Raw genomic sequence first — 19,570 nt, forward strand, 5'->3', positions numbered from 1 at the left:
TGTGATATAGTCTGATCTCTTGTACACAAAGGCCACAGAACATCCTCAAAATAATTCCAATACCATCTCATCTTGATTTAAAAATTGTCAGTGATGAATCTACAATGAATCTTGGTAAATTGCTTGAATGGTTAATTATCCTCGCTACAAAAAATGTACATCAGAAATGCATGAAGGCGGCAATTACTTGGGACCTATTCTACATAGATCTAGATTTATTCACACTTCAGAAATACTGAAATAGCAACCCACTTCAGTAGAAAAAAAAGATACCGCAGTGGGAATGGGAAAGAAAGAAAAGTTCAAATGGCCTTACTAGTCATTTGACTAGTTCAGGGATGCCCCAAATACAGCCTACTGAATTCTCAAGATGTGGCTTTAGTTGTCTCCTTTTTAATAGCAGAGTGAAGACAAACTGATCTGCAATGTTTTGATGATGTCTGACAGGTAATCCTACTTATGATATAATGGGCTAAGCATAGTTGACTCAGTGTGTGGCTTTGGCCAAACTGCAATGTCTGTGCCTCAGATTTGCCCATCTGTAAAATGGGAGCTATACTTTCCCACTCAGTGATATGCGAGGATTTTCCCCACCTCCACAGCATTTTGAAGATGTAGAGCATTATACAAGTAGTAAGCAGCATCAATTAAGATACAGATACAAGCAACAGGCAGGGGTGTACATTTATTTTTGATATATAAATATGCAAGTTGGGTGCAGGTATCAGGCTCCTGTCCAACTGCCACCGAGGTCTTCAGCATTGCAGACTTTGGGGACCATTGCCCTAGTTACCATTCCATTACGCTATAAAGTTTTGTTTCAGAATAGTTACTAGACAATTTCACTTACTGGTTGTAGTGCGTGGCGGCCACATTCAATGTTGACAAGTTTGTGGCACTTCTTGTGAACAAGGAGTTTACAGTTGATACATTTATATCCCTGACGCCCCAGGCCCCAAATTCGGTCAGTGCAGATGGCACAATGAGCTCGCTAAGAGAACAAATCAACAAAATTGAGATTAAAAATGAACACTAGAAACAGGAAAGCGACCAGCAGCATTTTCATTGTTTATATTACAGTAGAACAGTGGTTCTCAACCAGGAGTCCAAGCCCCCGTGGGGGGCCGTGAGCAGATTTCAGAGGGTCTGCCAAGCAGGGCCAACATTAGACTTGCTGGGGCCCAGGACAGAAAGCCTGAGACCCACTGCATGGGGCTGAAGCCCACCTAAGGCTGAAGCCGAAGCCTGAGCATTGTAGCTTTGTTGGGGCTTCTGTGGCATGGGGCTCCGGGCAATCAGGGGTGGCTGCAGGCTCCACCACCAAGCGCATGCTTGGGGCGGCAAGCCGTGGGGGGCGCTCTGCTGGCACCGCGAGGGCAGCAGTCAGTCTGCCCTCGGCGGCATGGCTGCGGAGGGTCCACTGGTCCCGCGGCTTTGGAGGACCTCTCACAGGGATGCCTGTGGGAGGTCCACTGAAGCCGCGGGACCAGCGGTCCATCCGCAGGCACGCCGCGGAAGGCAGCCTGCCTGCCGTGCTTGAGGTGGCACAATTCCTAGAGCTGCCCCAGCGGGCAATTGACCTGCTTGCTACCCCCTAACACCGGCTCTGGCATTTATATGCAGAAAAAATAGTTGTGACACAGATGGGCAGTGGAGTTTTTATAGCATATTTGGGGGGGAGGGCCAGGGGGAAGACGCCTAAGAAAAAGGTTGAGAACCTCTGCAGTAGAACACAAACCCAGATCAGGGCCTCATAGACTTGCCACTGTACTCTTAAATGATCTCTGCAACAAATAGCTTTCAATCTAAGTATATGACAAGAGAAAACAAGTGATACTTCTGGGGGAAGTCTGCACCACTACGGATGGGCAGAATTCATGTCCCTTGAAGATTTTTTTTTTCTCTGCAGAAAATATATTCTGTTGTAGAGGAGCTGCAGTTATGCATTTTGTCCAGCAGGAGCTGGCTGTGGCATTGGAACAGAGGGAAGCTGGCTCAGACAGCCACAACAGTCACCAGCCAATAGGGAGGAGAGACTGCGTTCCTCACAGCATTCTCTGTTTGCAGTGCTAGGTGAGGCGGCATGGGGAGTGTGTGGTGGGGGAGAGAAGAACCAGAGTAAGTCACATGGGACTGCTAGGAGGGCACATATGGAGAGCTAGTGTGGGGTGGGACAGACTGAGGAGGGGACACATGGAGACAAGGCCTGATGCACCTAACTGAATGGGAGAGGCTAGGGGTCAGTCAGGGTCTGGATGGAGGAGACACCCCAACTCTGTAACAATCTCTCTTCCCTCACCCAAAAATACTGTCCCATACTTCTCCCACCTACAACCAGCCACCCTCCAGGTCCGCTCCCAGGCTCCGTCCCAGAAATTACTTCCCTCTCCCTCAGAGCGTTGCCAGACGTCCAATCAGAAAACCCAGTCGAAAAGGGACCCTGATGGCTGCGGTCAGCACCACTGGAAGGGCCATTAAAAGTCTGGTGGGCTGCCCGCAGCAGGACAGGCAGGGTGCCTGCATGGCTCCACACGGCTCCCATAAGCGGTCAGCATCTCTCTCTGGCTCCAAGGCATAGGGCCAGCCACCGGGGCTTCATGTGCTGCCCCCATCCCTAGCACCAGCTCTGCAGCTCCCATTGGCCAACCGCCACCAACAGGAGCTGCGGGGAGGTGCCTGCAGGCAGGGGCAGTGTGCAGAGCTGCCTGGTCACGCCTCTGCTTAGGAGCCAGAGGGAGATGCTGGAAGCTTATGGGAGCTGCCTGAAGTAAACACCACCTGGAGCGTGCACCCAAAAAAATCACACATTAGACAATACCAGACCTCAGCGCCCTCCCAAACCCAAACTCCCTCGTGGAGCCCACACTCCCTCCCCCACCCCAACCACTTGCCCCAGCCCAACCCCAGAGCCCACACCTCCTCGTGCACCCCAACCCTCTGCCCCAGCCTGAAACCCAGTCCCACACCTTGAACCCCCTCTGCCCCAGCCCAGAGTCCCCTCTTGCATTCCAAACACCTCATCCCATGCTCCACCTTAGAGCCTTCCTCCCCTCCCCCACTCCAACCTCCTGCCCCAGCCCAGAGGCCCCTCCTGCACCCTGAACCCCTCATTTCTGGCCCCAGCCCAGAGCCTGTACTTCCTTCCACACCCCAACCCCTTGCCCTAGCCTGGAGCCCCCTCCCACACTCCAAACCCCTTGGCCCCAACCCCTAGCCCCCTACTGCTCTCTGAACCCCTCATCTCTGGCCCCACCCCAAAGACCACACCCCAAGCCAGAGCCCTCATTACCCTTGACTCCCTTTGCACTGCTTTTGAGGAGTGCAGGAAATACATTTCTGTATTGTAGTTTAAATCAATTACTACTCAAAGTTCTGTATTAATATGCCTAGTAAGAAAACTGTCAAAAAACATTTACTGATTTTTTGTTGTCTGTATTATTATAGACATTCTTGTTGACAGGTATTTTGAAATAAATTACCAAAATAATTGAAACTAGCATAATTATATTGTGTTATTTTGGCAAACAAAATATGCAGAATTTTAAAATATTGTGCACAGAGGGTTCCCCCCTCCCCCAGTAGTAGCACAAGGTAGCAATAAAACTTAACATAAAGCAGCAGTTTCAGTACATTTAGAGGTGTTTATAGGAGGGCCTCAAAGACTGAGCTTTGGGCAATACACAAAATGACAATCCATCAAATGATGCTAACAAAGCAATAGAGACAAACCACCATAGAGGAGGCTAGTTAGAGGTCACTCAAGAGACTTTGGAAAGAGCTGCTTCAGTGGAACGAAAAGCAGAAACCAGATTTGGAGAGGGTCAAGAAGGGTGTTGGAGAGAAATTCCATGTTTTTAATGAGTCCAGTGATGAAGGTGGAGAAGATATATTGTGTATGGACCTGTATTATACAAATACTACTAATTACATATTGCAGATTTTCTTATACCCTGTTAAATGTTTTAAACAAATCTGAAAAAAGTACGTAAGTACCACCTAATTTCTTACAGTTAATATGACAAATACATGCTTGTTACTTCCGATTGCTCCTATTCCAGCATATGGAGACTGGCTGAACACCTCAGTTCTTACTGGCAAACCATAAAGAGAATTCCCTGCAACACTAGTGACTCAAACTTGTTTAAGCAGCAAAGAGTCCTGTGTTACCTTATAGACTAACAGATGTATTGGAGCATGAGCTTTTGTGGGTGAATACCCACTTTGTCAGATGCCAACTTTGTTTGTTCCTAGAGCTCAAAACACTGACAATGCCTATTGGGAGTTCAGTACCCAGAGTTCTCTGCCAGCTCACAACCATTTAAAATTTAACCTCTGCAAACAAAATTAAAAGAATATCAATGTTATGTACTGTTGATATAAGTAGTAGTTCTTTTGGTGTGGTTTGGATTAAAAAAAATAATCAGTGAATTTGGGTTATAATTTACCTATTTAAGTGCATGACATTTAAATAGCCCAAGTGGCAAATTTTACTGAAAGCACAGGGTTATCAAAAGACCAAATGCTATAGATTAAGTTAAAAAAACAAACTACTTATACTACAGACAAATAAATGAGGCATTGAAGCTAGAAATGTAAACTTGAGTTACTTCAGTATACTTTCTGGTTATCAGAACTTGTATAAAAAGAACCACCTTATTTGATGTATTGAGGGCAAAGTCTATTTTCTCCAGACAATCTACATTTTAATCTTTGGAGGCAGTAATAGTACAACTGCCGAAGAGACGGGCAGTGCATAAAGGTTTTAACATTGCATTCAACTACTCACAGAAAGTCTTACCCTGTTAAATCGCTTAGCTTGAAAAGTATGACCATTTGCACAATACAGCTTCCGCCACCGCCGGGCACCACGACGATAAATGGATTCTAAGAAAAGTAAAATACAATTATATCCATGCAAGTGTGAACATTACACCATACAACATATTCATGGACACTTTACACAAACTAATTTACAAATAAAGGGCCCAATCCTGTAATTCTCTACTCCAGCAGAATTTGATGTCAATGGGAAGGTCTTGCCATGAACAGAAACTACAGTTCGGGACTCTAAAACCTCTTCACTGAGTTGAGTGCTGCCCCCACCAATCAAAACCCCCAAAACACTGATGGTAATTACAAATAATCGCTATTGTCTAAAAGCATTCAAGACTGAGCCAAGAGAAGGGAGATTGTCCAGGTATTACAAATATTTGATAGAAAACAACTATTTTATTTAAACTGAAAGAATAAAAAAGAGGAGTGCCTTGACTTACACTTGCTTTGCTGCACTATAATCCCCTGATATTTTAGGCCCATAGCTGCCACCACACAATGCATTTTGCACTGGCAGTACCACATTAGTAACTCAATGGATTAATACTGAACCACACACAACTGCATCTTAAATTGTTTTTCAAAGCCACTTATGGTTTGGCAATGCGAGGTTTTTAAAAACTGACTGGTGTCACACTTAGTCTCCATGTGTATAGTCAAGCAAATCAAATTATTTTAAATGTTTTTCAATCAATCAATCAGGGACTCAGATACCATGCTAACAAATGCAGTGTCAATATCTTGATAGCTAAAAATATAGCTACTTTTCTATATAAAATCTGTAACAATAGCATGGTTTTTTATAGCTTTAAGCACCCAAGTTAAAGCTGAGGCTTTTCTTAAGGACTAGGAGAGAACTAACAGTTAGCAACAGTTGGGTAACATGACCTCAAATTTCAAGAGCAGCAGCTGAACGGAGTCTATAAATTGACAACCACTGCTGTACCCAGGAAGACAAAAACGACACTTCATTACTCTGATGAGGACTACAAATAGTCAACCAGCAAAATGGTAGCTGTCCAAGAGAAGCTGACATGTAAAAGAAAATTATCATGTTATGGAGCAAGCAGGAGCAAGTAATACAAAAGAGGCATGAGTGGTTACAAATGAGGTAAATGCTTATCCAGGAGCGACAAAACACAGCACAACTTTGAGTGTAGCAAGACCTACAATATTAACTCAGTGTGAAAACATGCAACTTGCATCAAGTGGATTTACTTCTGTTGTAAAGGTTTTAATTGGTTCTCATGACAGTTTCCCAGCACAGGAAGCTAACTGCAAAATACAAGAAACTCCTAGTTTTCTGTAACCTGTGTAGGAATGTGTGCGAAAGTCCCAATCTCTGGGAGACTTGTCTTCTGTGGTGTCAGAGAAGAGGTATGTCATCATAGCAACACTGCAAGATTCCTCACACTGCCTTATGAACATGACAAGCGTGACCTCATGGGACCACATCCAGGATAAATGGGCAGGTTTGCAACCTTAATTTACAAGCAACAGTTGAATGCAAACCGTTTTACAATAAAATATACTGGGGAACATGGGGAAGGAAAGCCCCTGCCACCCCAAGCTGCATAATCCATTCAAAAGTTATCTAGGCAAATCCAATCTTAATAGAAATAGTAATTTCAATTGGCATGACTAGGAATTCCCAAGAGTATAATTTAAGAGGTAACAGTAATTCCCTCCTCCACCATTTCATTGAATTGTAAAGCATTTTCAGCACCATATACAATTTTCAGAGTCCATGGAAAAACAGCAATGGGAGAGGGCCTGAAAGGTAGTTTGATTTTTGGCCATTTCAGCTGATAAGATAGGACAGCACTGTTAGTCATCATGGCTATTCACCCTTGGGGAAAACCGAATAGCCACATTTCAGTTTCAGGTTCTATATCAAAGCTTCTCTAAGAAATTATCAAGAGGACATACAAAAAGCTACTACTTGAATCAGTTCAGCTTGTGTTATTGGATAACCGTGCAATGTCCATTTACAGAAAGTATTACTTTTACAAAAATGCCTACTTACTATCTTCCCCTGGACAAGGCATGCCAGGCCTTTCTGGTACACAAGGGAACACTGTAAGGTAAACAGTAATGCTCCAGATTAATCTTTTACTTCTGATATAAAGATACGTTTTCAAGATATACAACAGTTACAAAAAATACTTGTATCATCTGGGAAGAAAGTAGATGTCAAGGTCAAAGTAAGATCTATGGTGTACTGCCAATGAGGTTCCTTGAAAAAGGCTCTTTTAAACAATTGCCTGAGAGGTCTCCTGCATTCCATAAGCCACCCGATACTGAATTAGTCCATTGCAGACCTCTTGCTATGCTAGAGGCTAGGCTTAAGCAAAGAATTGGAGCCAGGAACTTCCACATTCTAAGACTACCCTGACTTCTTCTGTGACCTTTGGCAGTAACCACCATTCTGGCTTCATTTCCTCATGTAAAATGGGGATTACAATACCTCCCTCACAAGAACATGAATGATTAATGCAAGTTTGTTCATCGGATATTATCATGGACCCAAAAACTGGCTTCAAGTATTCATCAGAGGAGCTGTATTGCTACCAATCTATGGATCAGACTTTCCAAACTTTTTCTATAAGATGAACTACATTGTAACAGATTTTTGATGGCTACTTCTCAACTCATTTTTAATTGTAGTATCCATGTAGCAGCTACAGCAGTTGCCTACATGGCAAAGTAAGATTAGGAAACTGTTTAGTGTATTTTTTATATGTCAAATAAGGTAACTGAACAACAGTAACTGAGAAGCCAGCACCATATAACCAGCCGGCTCTCTACAGACCACTCACAGGCCCTGGACCTGAGTTTGGGAACCTCAACCATAAATACCCCAAGTTATGGTGCTTTAATAACCAGGCATTTATGGTCTTGGCTATGCTAGTACTTTTCTCAATTTGCCTAGCACCGAGGACTCTACACTGGAAATAGTAACAGAGGAAGCACTAGTGTAGACCACTGAGTAGAGTTAGACATGGTGCTAGTTTAATCACTTCAGCCTGTCACAACTGAAGTGGAGACAAGGCAGAAGGGAAAGCATATTACAGCAGTGGTTCTTAACCAGGGATACCTGTACTCCTGGGGGTATGCCATCTCATCTACATATTTGTTTTACAACAGGCTACATAAAAAGCACTAGCGAAGTCAGTACAAACTAAAATTTCACACAGACGACTTGTTTATACTGCTCTATATACTGAAATGTAAGTACAATATTTATATGCCAATTGATTTATAATTATATGATAAAAATGAGAAAGCAAGCAATTTTTCAGTAAGTGTGTGCTGTGACACTTTTGTATTCTTATATCTTATTTTGTAAGCAAGTAGTTTAAGTGAGGGGAAACTCGAGTACACAAGACAAATCAGACTCTTGAAAAGAGTACAGTAGTCTGGAAAGATTGAATACAGTATGTCACCATGTATGCAAAGACTTGGGTAATGATATATTTGAACTAAGTGGAAACTAGAAGGGATCCTGAGAAGTCCTCAAGTCCAGCTCTTTCCATTCAGGCAAGACTAATTAAATCTAGACCATCTCTGAAAGATTCTTAAAAACAGTAAATGATGGGGATTCCACAACCTCCCCAGTAGCCTATTCCAGAGCTAAACTACACTTACAGTTCGCAATTTCCTAATAGCTAACCAAAATCTCCCTTGCTGCAGATTAAGCCCATTACTTCTTGTCCTACAGACACTCTCAGAAGTGAATGCCAGATACTACATTAAGTACATGGAATTTTCCCTCTCCCCTATGCCTTCACATAGTGAAGATGATTAACAGTACGAATCCATAAAATACCAACGTATATAGAAAAGAATATGTACTGGCCCATGCATGTAAGGAGAAAGACAAAGTTCTATCCTACCATGAATTAGAAGCTCTGAATCCTTGTTTAGTTCATACAACCGAAAGGCTTCCTCTAACTCCAGCTGAGAAGAAACTGTGCATGGATCTCCTAAAAAAGAATCAATTCAATTTTAGAATACAGCACTGTTATGGGGTCTTCCCAAGATAATGGCAATTTCAAATCACAGTAATACTATGAATATTTATGCTAGTATCTAGATTAATATTAGCCTGTAACATTAATATTTCAACAGTCATTCTGAAAGACTCATATTCCAGACACAGCATCTGAACTCCCTCCAGGATAAATAAGAATTTAAGACCTATTTACGCAGTAACTATTTTGACTTACAAGTCTTTACACACTTGACCTGTCATCACACCCATTCAGACTGGGTAGGACTAAATGTGAGCTACAGATCTGAGTGCTTGTCTACTCTGTGCATTAGTGTGTACCAACTGGGATGTAAACTTCAGTGTGCACCAGTGTGTCATGCACTAACTGTACATGTGGGTCCTGTTGGCGTGCACTAAAAGTTCCCTAGTGCGCACTGATGGTCATGTTACAAACAGTACTGGCACTGCACAGACAAACCCTGAATCTCTTTCTTAAACATCATGCTGTTCTTGCACATATATCTGTTGTCTATGATGCTTGAAAAGATTATTGTACCTGTAGCACAGCATTACTTTCAAGGGAGCTATGAATCCCATAGGAAGGCTGTCTCCTATCTCTAGCTCTTTCTTCAACAAATTGGTGCCTTTCCCCCCTTCCCCCCCGATTGAACTATCTCCTACAGCAGGTATGTGCATTTCCAACTTCCATCAGAATCAGGGCTGCCTCAGCCTCAAAAGGGATGCCCAGTAAGAGGCAGGCACACTAAAGCTCTCAAATATTGAGTGGTTTTGGGGTTCACAAATTTGAGTATGTACTATTTCACCATGAGATTAATAAGATTTCGCTCAAGATTTCACGCAAATATTTCATAAATGCACCGTGTTAAAACTGGGTTCACTTTGCCTTTATATTTTCTCCATCCTTCCTATCAGACACACAATCTTAAAGTGAAAAAAAAAAGGCTGCTAATACTTTCCTCAGATTAACCTGGATGAAGATATAAAATGAATGATAGTCTTAAACCCAAAATCTGAAGGATGATAAATGTGTAGTTGTTCTCCCTCCCTTTGCCCACAAGGGACTATTTTGTCCTAACTTTTGCAGCATGAATCACAGCTGAATGAGGTTTATTCTCAATAAAGGCAGCCTTTTCTAAAACTTTGAAAAGGAAAAATCATCACAGGCCAGCACTTAGAACCAATCTAAGGCCTTGTCTACATGGTAAAGTTGCACTGGTTTAACTAAAAGTGATAGATTACTTACCCTGGTGCAAATATCTGTGTGCATACTCTTATTTATATACAGAGATGGCTTATTCTGATTTAGCTTTCTCTTAAAGAAATAAGAGCCCACACATAGGTTTGCACCAGTGTGACTAAGCCAACATCTTAAGTTAAACTCTCGAAATTCTTATAACTAAGGCCTAACTCTATGGGAGAAATCAAGTTAGATAGGCCAAGTACAGGACTCTGAGCCAGGAGCTCCTGAGTTCTGGCCTTGGTTCTGACAGATTTCTTTTTGAAGTATAGGCAAGTTATAGGCTCTCTATCTCAGATTCCACATTTGAGAAATATGGACAATATTAATCTAACTCTCAAGGAGATTGTGAAGATCAGTTAACATTTTTAAAATGTTTTGAAGATTAGAAAAGCTATATAAAATTTCATATTACTAACATGGCTAGTTGCTTCAAATGTATGAGAATGCAATGTCATTGGCAAGTCAGTAATAAGAATGTTAACACAATTGGACAGGGACTAATTAGCTATTGTAAGAGAACAGAAAGGGCATAAATCATTTATTGCAAGACATCATAACTGACCTGACCCATTTTTTGCCTTACACTTACCTACAGAAAATGTGGATTTGACTATATTTTAATTTTAGTTCTCATGATCATGTAATTTTATCACTGATATAGCATTTAATGTCCCTACCCTTTGCAATTTTTGTTGTTAGTGATCACCTACTAAAATGTTTTGGCAGCAAGTGTTTAAGCTCTCTGTTTTAACTTTCTCTTTCCTGCAAGCTATGATCTGTCAAGACTAAAATAATGTATATGCTCTTTAAAGCCAGATTTTGTCACGTCTCACTACATCCAACGTGAGAAATTAGTTCTGTGGGACATGGAACTGCCCACTCACTGCATAAATGCATGTGCTCCAGAAGCTTAAAAAAAAAAGTAACTATTTTTATTCAATGGTGTTGCAACACCAACCAAACCAGTTTTTCTGCCACCAAGCAGGAACAGAGAACTGTGGCACAGGTTTCAAAAATACAAAAAGAAAATGGGGAGATGCTATTAAATATCTCTAAGGAGATTTAATGCCTATAATGCTTGAGATAGAGGTTTCATTCTAGAAACCTGTACTGATAGCTTTTTCTAGGTGTGCCAGGGAAATACAATGTGCTGTCCTCCCCATCACATTCACATACAATCTTTCCTTTAAACTCTAAAGGGAATAATAAAAGTGTTCATTCACAAAAGGGCATGACTTATTCCATCACAACATAAATAGGTCACCCGTCCGCTCGTATACACCCAAGGTCTAGAGTGAGAGACTAACAGAGCATTAACAGTGAGTAAATTTTTCTGAAAAAAATTATGCTAGCTCTGACATGACCTATAGATTTCAACTGTGTGCTCCCAAAACTAAGAATCATGGCAGGTTATTCAATTAAGTGCTATTAGGTAAGTAGAGGAAATCTCGTAAGAGCACATATGAACAAAGCCATGAAGAGAGGAGAAAAAAAAAGGAGATGGATTTTACAGGGAATAAGCAGCAAGTATCCTTTGTGGAGTAACATCAACATTTGCTGTTTTGTATGCGTTCAAAGAAAGTTGGAAGTAATGGATTATATAACAGTATGCATTCATAAACCCTTTAGAAATAGTCATTTTGAATTCCTCATTTAGCAGCTAAGGTAGGTCTAGCTTCCTGTGTGAAAAAAATAGAAGTTACAATGCATCAAGCTTTTTATTTTACAAAAGCTTAAAAAATTAGACCTAGTAACAAACAAAGGAAAAACATTGCATAAGTATGTGTGACTCCAATAAAACTGTTTACTCAACAGGCAGTTTTAAGCCGTAGTTTCACTGCTGCTTATTAAACGCTGTATTTCCTGTATTATATTCCCAACAAGCATGAATAATTTAGTCTAAAATAACTGAAAGTAAAAGCATGTGCATTATAAGTTGTCAGTTTACACACTAGTACAAAAAAGCTGTATTTTTTAAAAAAAGCTTTGGGAAAGGAATTTTTATGCAATAAACTAAAATTACAAGTTTCTAGGAAAACTAACATGACTAAGGATTTTCTTTGGCAGGCAGGCAAACAATGTGTACTGAAGAGCTATACTCAGTACATATGGGTGAGATTTTCAAAAGCAATCAGCATCAGACGAACTTTGCTCCCAGTGAAGTCAGCGGTCAGGCCAATGCTGAACGCTTTTGAAAAAACCTACCCTATATGTACTAAGGTACATAACATGAAACTAAAAGATTTCAACATAACCACAGCATCATTAAGAAGCCCAATTTTTCACCCTTCTCTAACTTAGGATAGGGATAAAGACCATTGGCAGAAAATACTGATATTACAATTCAGATTGAGTACAAAAATTAAGTTCCAAGTAAGTTCCTTACATGCAGAAGTTAAACTATTCCCGTTGCACATTTGGGGGAAAAAAGTTGTTTTTTAAGGCCTTCTCTTCAAAATGGAAATATCTATTTAGTTTGTACATACAGCTGTAGATATCTGTGAACAGAGTCCATTTCTTTTTAAAAAGAGCATGGAAAATTATTTGTAATCATAGTCACTAGTGTCCCCTGCATGGAAGCAGCACTCAAACTTTCCACATCAGAATAATAGTAGAGGTATATTACTGCTCTACAAGTCTGCTCCTCAGAAAGATGTATGTGCTGAACTGTTACTAATGTTCCTTCATTCTACAGCACCACTCCTCTCCCCTGAAGAAATAAGGTTTTGAGTCAAAGGGTCTGATTGACAGCTCATAGAAAACAATGGGGGGGCAGTCTCTTTTTTTACTTCAATAGGATTTATATGTTGCATTAAGACATTGTGGATAAGATGCTTAAAACCATTTCCATAGTTTAAGACTAGGGTTGGAGAAGGGAAGGTGGGTAGGTTCTGCAACATTTGATCCTAGTGGTAGCTATGAATTTAAGGTTACTATGTTTTTCGTTTGGAACTAATTATTTAGTATAGAATCCAGATACCACCATAATGGATGTTTTTTAAATAAATACTTTCATTAAGAAAATAAGTTTACAGAGGAAAGGGATGATTGGTTGTCTTTTGAACTCAGTTACACCTTCTTAATTTATGTAGGAGAAGGATGGAGATCTAAATTTCCACAAGATAAAAACTACTTGATGTCACTTTACCTTCTTCATCAATCCATTTCATAGTGAAGAGTTGTTCATTGTCAAAGAAGCACAGGTCTCGAACCTTATTACACAATCCTTCAAACGAGATGGAAGGTTCAAAATAGGTTATCATGATGTCCCTGAATGAGAAATAAGTTTAACAAAATTATTCAAACTCAGAAACTATAATGTCGTATGCAGGACTACAGAGATGTTCATTTCCTGAACTCTACTGCTTTTTCTTTGCCAATGCCAAAAGTCTCCCCAAAAAGATGATCATACTAAAGTGCTTCCTTGTACTCTTATCTGTTATAATCCATGTGTAACATGAATACACCCAGTACTACGGAAATAATTTGGCCTTTGTAAGCCATTAAAACAGAATTAATAAGCACTCCGGTTTATTTTCTGCAATTTAGAACCTGGGCTTCAAATGATTTTATTACCAGTTTGAAAACTGAAAGAGTAATCATCTACTTTTGAAATATTAAGATGTATGGCGCTATGCTACATCATTAAAACATCAATCACTTATCAACAGAACAAAACAGATTTTAGCTATACATGCAAATAATCAGTATCAACAGAAGCCGGATTAAGAAGAGGGAAATGCTACAATTTATAGCTAGATAGAAAAAAACCCCACTCTGTTAAGGTTAGATAAGCAGTACATTAAGAAGCTTGTTTGTTTCATGAATGTATATTATAAGAGAAATAAAATCTATAAATTCTTTCTGCAATAAATGTGTAATAAGTTATGAAATGTTCATGCAATCTGTAGATGTACATGGCAATTGACAAGACAGAAGAAATCATTGCCCCTACTTTTTGAGCTAATACTGACAGACGAAACAAAACATTAACAGTTCCAGTAATAACTAGGCAAGAGGCCAGCAAAGGAAGGATTCATGAAGTAAGTGGGTTCTAAGAAGGTATCTGAAATGGGTAACCTATCAGATAGGTGGGAAACCACCTCCAATTACTGGAAGAAGCTTGGGGTGGGGGGAGGGAGAGCATGAAGCAGTGAAGCAAAGAACAGGAACACAGATGGAGGAAGAAAAAAAGCATGTTTCGAGAGAAAGGAGAGTAGCAGGAAAAAGATGCAAGAAAAAATTACATGAGTCATTGACAGTGAAGAGCTGGGGTAGGAAACAGTGGTGATACTGTAAGAAGGGTCTTCCTGCAATCCCAGAGAAGCCACAGTATTTTTATTAAAATGACCAGCAACTAACAGCACTGCAACCACAAACATAAATGGTGGAAGTAAGTCAGTGGTTTCTATATATTAATGATCTAACATGAAATTTTTAAGCCATCACCTTCTGCTACCCTTTCTCTGCCTTGTTTAGACCTTAAGCTCTTCACGACAGGAAGAACCTATGGTACTTAGCACAACGTGGCCCCAGTCTGAGGACTTGTCTACCCAAAAAAGTTATACTGGTACAAAGTAGGGTGCGCGTCTAAACTACTGAAGTTATGCCGGTATATCTGCTCGAGAGGACACACTTATTCTGGTATAAAACAGTGTGCCCTTTTCTGGTTTAAATTCTGTCCTTTCAGAAGCAGTTTAAAATATTCTGGAATAAGACTGGCTTTTTTCAGTTTAAGTCTATACTGGTATAATCAGGGCTTAAATTCAGCCAGACTGTTCAGAGTGCAGTGCCAGTAAATATTTTCAAACCTTGACTCTAGCCTGATGCTGTGTGGTGTAAACCAGTGCTTCTCAACTGGAAATCCATGGCCCTCTTGGGATCCATGAGCCAGTTTCAGGGGTCCATGGGGCAAAAGCCCAGAAGCCCACTGCCCCACAGCTGGAGCCCAAAGTCCCAACACAGGGCAGAAGCCCTTAGCCCCCTTTTCCTCCAGCTCAGCAGCTGAAGCCAGGAAGCCACCCTGATCCCAGTGGCCCCTGGAGTTTTTATAGCATGTTGGAGTGGGGGACGGAGAGGCTCAAAAAGAAAAAGGTTGAGAACCCCCGATGTAAACACAAAATGTACCTTTAATAAAAATTGTGACAATTTTCATGAGTACTGTGCAATATATTTTCGTGGTAATTATGACAAATTATCAGTTACATACTGTATATGGAGAGCAGCAGGAGCCCTTCATAGGCTGGCAGACCACAGAGATAGGTGACTGACAGAATGTAAACAACTGTGTCTTTCTGAAGTAATCAATGAGGGCAAAAGTCAGTGGGCAATCATATCTGATTTGTATGTATGGTTAATTTCTATATACAGTACAGTAACTCTTCACTTAACGTTGTAGCTATGTTCCTGAAAAATGCGACTTTAAGTGAAACGATGTTAAGCGAATCCATTTTCCGCATAAGAATTAATGTAAATGGGGCAGTTAGGTTCCAGGGAATTTTTTTTTTTTTTTGCCAGACAAAAGGCATATACATTTTAAACAATTTTAAATAAGCAACGTAATACTATGCTGGGCGGGAGCAGTGTGCACATGCTGTGTGTTTACAAACATACTGTACATACAGTACGGTACTATACTTGGGAGGTGCCCCTGCCTTACCCTACACAAGCACAGCCCACTTGCACTAGAGATGAGGCAGGCAAGGAGGCTGAAGGTGCTGTAGGCTAGGAGAAGCACATTGCACAGCAGCAGCAGCTTCCCCTACTCTGCAAGCACCAGGGGCGGGGGGGACACGCTCAACTTCAAGTCCCCATCCTTGACCTGCCTCTTCTCCCCCGCCACCTCCTCCCCCTTTACTTTCCATGCTGCATCCTCGCTCCTCCCCCACCCTCCCCTCCCTTCTAAACATAGCGAGCCAGTTGATTGTCACCAGCAGGAGGCAGAGGAGGTAGGGGTAGCCTGCACGCTAAGTCCTCGCTCCTCCCCTCTCCTCCCTGCCTGGCAATCAGCTGGCTTGCGGTGTTGGGGAGGCAGGGAAGCATGTGCGCTGAGTCCTTGCTCCTCCACCCTACCCCCAAAACACCACAAACCAGCTGATTGATGCGGGTGGGCGGGGGGGGGGGAGGAAGGTACTGATCCATGGGGTCTGCAGGCAGGCAGGCAGCGCTGTGGGGAGGTGGAGCGTAGGGAGGCTGCCAGCTGTGGAGAGAGCAGGCAGCCAAACAACGTAAGAGTGGAGCATTGCACAGCTTTAAAATGAGCATGTTTCCTAATTGATCAGCAATGTAACAATGAAACAATGTTAATCGGGATGACAAAGTGAGAAGTCAAAAAAAGTAAGAGGAAACGGTCTGATAAGGAGGAGTGGAGAAGTCAGTGGCACTGTTGTTCATCAGGATGAAGAAGGAGCATAGAGCATCTCTCATTAGCAAGACCACCACTATGGCTACGTCTACACTACGGGATAATTTCGAATTAGCTAAAACCGGTTTTATTAAACAGATATTATAATGTAGATTGTGTGCGTCCATACTAGGCACATTAATTCGATGGTGTGCGTCCATGGTCCGAGGCTAGCGTCGATTTCTGGAGCGTGCACTGTGGGTAGCTATTCCGTAGCTATCCCATAGTTCCCTCAGTCTCCCCGCCCCTTGGAATTCCGGGTTGAGAGCCAGTGCCTGATGGGGCAAAAACCATTGTCGCGGGTGGTTCTGGGTACCAGCCTCACCCCTCCCTTTGTGAAAGCGCAGACAACCATTTCGCGCCTTTTCCCTGGGTGACTGAGCAAACGCCATTGAACTGCAAGCACGGACCCTGCTGAGATCAGGAACGCAATCGTGGACGTTGTAAACACCTCGCGCTTCTCGTGCTGTCTATGGTGAACATAACTGCAAAGGCAGCGAGGAGGCGGCAGCTACGGCAGCGTGGCGACGAGAGCAATAAGAATGTGACCCTGAATTCTCCCTAACCGCGGGCCCTGCGTTTGGAGCTACTGCTGGTAATGGCAGGTTCTACCCATTGAACGCCAATTTGGGGTCGGGAAACAGCACAGACTGTGGGACCGCATAGTTTTGCGGGTGTGGGATGATTCGCAGTGCTGTGAAACTTTGTACCGTTTAAGAGCACTTTCTTTGAACTTTGTGACTTGCTTTCCCTGCCTTGAAATGCCATAATACCAAGATAAGAGCAGTCCTCACAGTGGAGAAGCGAGCGGCAATAGCCCTCTGGAAACTTGCAACTCCATACAGTACGGTCAGTCAGAATCAATCTGGTGGGAAATCTACTGTGGAAAGGTTGTGACTCTGGGAAACGTGGCAGGTATGGATGGCTTTGCTGCAATGGGATTCCTAACTATGGGGGGCCATAGATGGAACCCATATCCCTATCTTGGCCACGGAGCACCAGGGCACCCAGTACGTAAACTGCAAAGGAACTTTTCAATGGTGCTGCAAGCACTGGTGGATCACAAGGGACGTTTCACAACTCCACGTGGGATGGGCCAGAAGGGTTCATGACGCTTGTGTCTTCAGAACACTGCTCTGTTTAAATGGCTGCAGCAAGGAATTACTTCCAACCAGAAAAATAACAGTTGGGGATGTTCAATGCTGTCGTATCCTGGGGACCAGCCTACCCCTTGATGCCATGGCTCATAAGCATTACACAGGCAGCCTGACAGTGGTCAGGAGGCTGTTCAACTACAGACTGAGCAAGTGCAGGATGGTGTAGAATTGTGATTTGCGCATTAAAAGGTCGCTGGCGCACATACTGACTCGCTCAAGACCTCAGCCAAACCAATGTCCCCTTTGTTTATTGCTGCTGCTGTGTCTCACAATCTGTGTGAGAAAAGGGGAGACTTATGGCGGGTGGGAGGCTGAGGCAAATCGCCTGGCCGCTGACTACGAGCAGCCAGACACCAGGCGATTAGAAGAGCACACCAGAAGCGGTGCACATCAGAGAAAGCCTTGAAAATGAGTTCATCACGGGCCAGGGTATGGTGACTGCTGGGTTTGCTTCCTTCAAGAACCCCCACCCTTCATTGACTCCTTCCCTGTAAGCAACCCCCCTCCCCGCTTTGATTACAGATTGCTTAAGGAAATAAAGTCACTATCATTTAATAATCATGTATTCTTATTAAAGACATTCCCGTAAGCAACCCACCTCCCCTTTGTATGTATTTCTTGTTAAACAGTAATATATAAAAGAGGCAGAGAATATCAGGTATCAGTTGTTTGGGGGAGGTGGAGGGAAGGAAAATGCTATTAGAGATATTTCAATGTAATGACAGCCTTTTGGTTGGAATGTCCACGGGGTGGAGTGGGCGGGTGCAGAAAAGCCTTCCCCATGCGTCTAACACGTCTGGGTGAGAAGATTATGGACATGTGAGTACTGGGTGGTTAAACATGGGCTGCAGTGGCACTCTGTAACCCGCTGCTCTTCCTGAAGATCCACCAGACGTCGGAGGATATCAGTTTGATCACGCAGCAGCTCCAGCGTTCCATCCCGCCACCACTGATCTTCCTGGCGCCACTTCTCATCTTGAGCGTCCCCTCCTGTCCTCACGTTTCACTGCATCTTTCCTGTACTGCTAGCAGTCCTTCCACTCATTTTGATGAGCTCTTTCATTGCAGGTTACTTCCATGATTTCAGAGAACATTTCTCTCGGTCTCTTTCCTCCGCCTTATCTGAGCAAGCCTTCGGGATGGAGTAGGGAGGCTGGAAAACTGTGAGCTGCATGGAGGGAAAAACAGGAGGAAGTATGTAAAAGATACATTTTACAGAACAATGGTTATACTCTTCACATAACAACACTATTCACCTTACATAGCACAAACATGTGTGATTACTACAAGTCGCTTTGCATCTTTTAATATTGAGTGCCTGTGGCTCTGGTGTTGCAGATCTCACAGACGCAGGTCGGGCATCATACTTCAGCTTTCATGTGGCCATGGAAGGCTTTATCTTTTGACTTCTCCAGCCTTCATATACACAGTGCCCTATGATGCCTTTTTCCATAACAGGCAGCAGCAGACACCAACCCCTCCTCTTTCCCTATGTAAGGAATTATATTCCTCCCCCACCGCATGCTGCTTCAGTGCTAAACACACCCTCCTCCCCCCCCCCCCGACCCCATGCGTGCTGGTAGCTGGGAAGATTCCTGCTCGCCAAACGCTCAGCTCATCATTCCTCCCCTCCCCCAGCTTTGCTACATACAAGGAAGGATTGATTCAGCAACAGCCCAGTAGGAAAATAACCATCTCTGTCCCTTAATTAAATCCTGAATTTCAACCAGGTCACAATAATGATATAACTCTCCTAAGATCCACCAGCGAGATGAAGAACGAATGTTTCTGAATGCCAGCAATCACCAGGACCATACGCAGCTGTGCTTTGTCACGCATGATTACCCAATTACTTGCTACATGCATGCGAGGCAGAGTGTCCTATCATGGTGGACATAATAAAGCTGCCTGCCCAGAAACCT

General features: G+C 42.6%; 1 protein-coding gene across 1 annotated transcript in view; it reads right to left on the bottom strand.

Moving 5' to 3' along the window:
• PRKCI (protein kinase C iota) overlaps positions 1-19,570 on the bottom strand; it is a 60,179-nt gene that overhangs the window by 24,896 nt on the left and 15,713 nt on the right. The window contains exons 2-6 of the mRNA XM_032783690.2: positions 13,237-13,358; positions 8,730-8,819; positions 6,860-6,910; positions 4,799-4,884; positions 851-991 (exon numbers count right to left, since the gene is read on the bottom strand). Of these exons, the coding sequence (XP_032639581.1) occupies positions 851-991; positions 4,799-4,884; positions 6,860-6,910; positions 8,730-8,819; positions 13,237-13,358 (490 nt within the window). The remainder of the gene's footprint in view (positions 1-850; positions 992-4,798; positions 4,885-6,859; positions 6,911-8,729; positions 8,820-13,236; positions 13,359-19,570) is intronic.

This window comes from Chelonoidis abingdonii, chromosome 8 (assembly GCF_003597395.2).
Source record: "Chelonoidis abingdonii isolate Lonesome George chromosome 8, CheloAbing_2.0, whole genome shotgun sequence".
In the NCBI taxonomy this organism is placed as follows: Eukaryota; Metazoa; Chordata; order Testudines; family Testudinidae; genus Chelonoidis; species Chelonoidis abingdonii.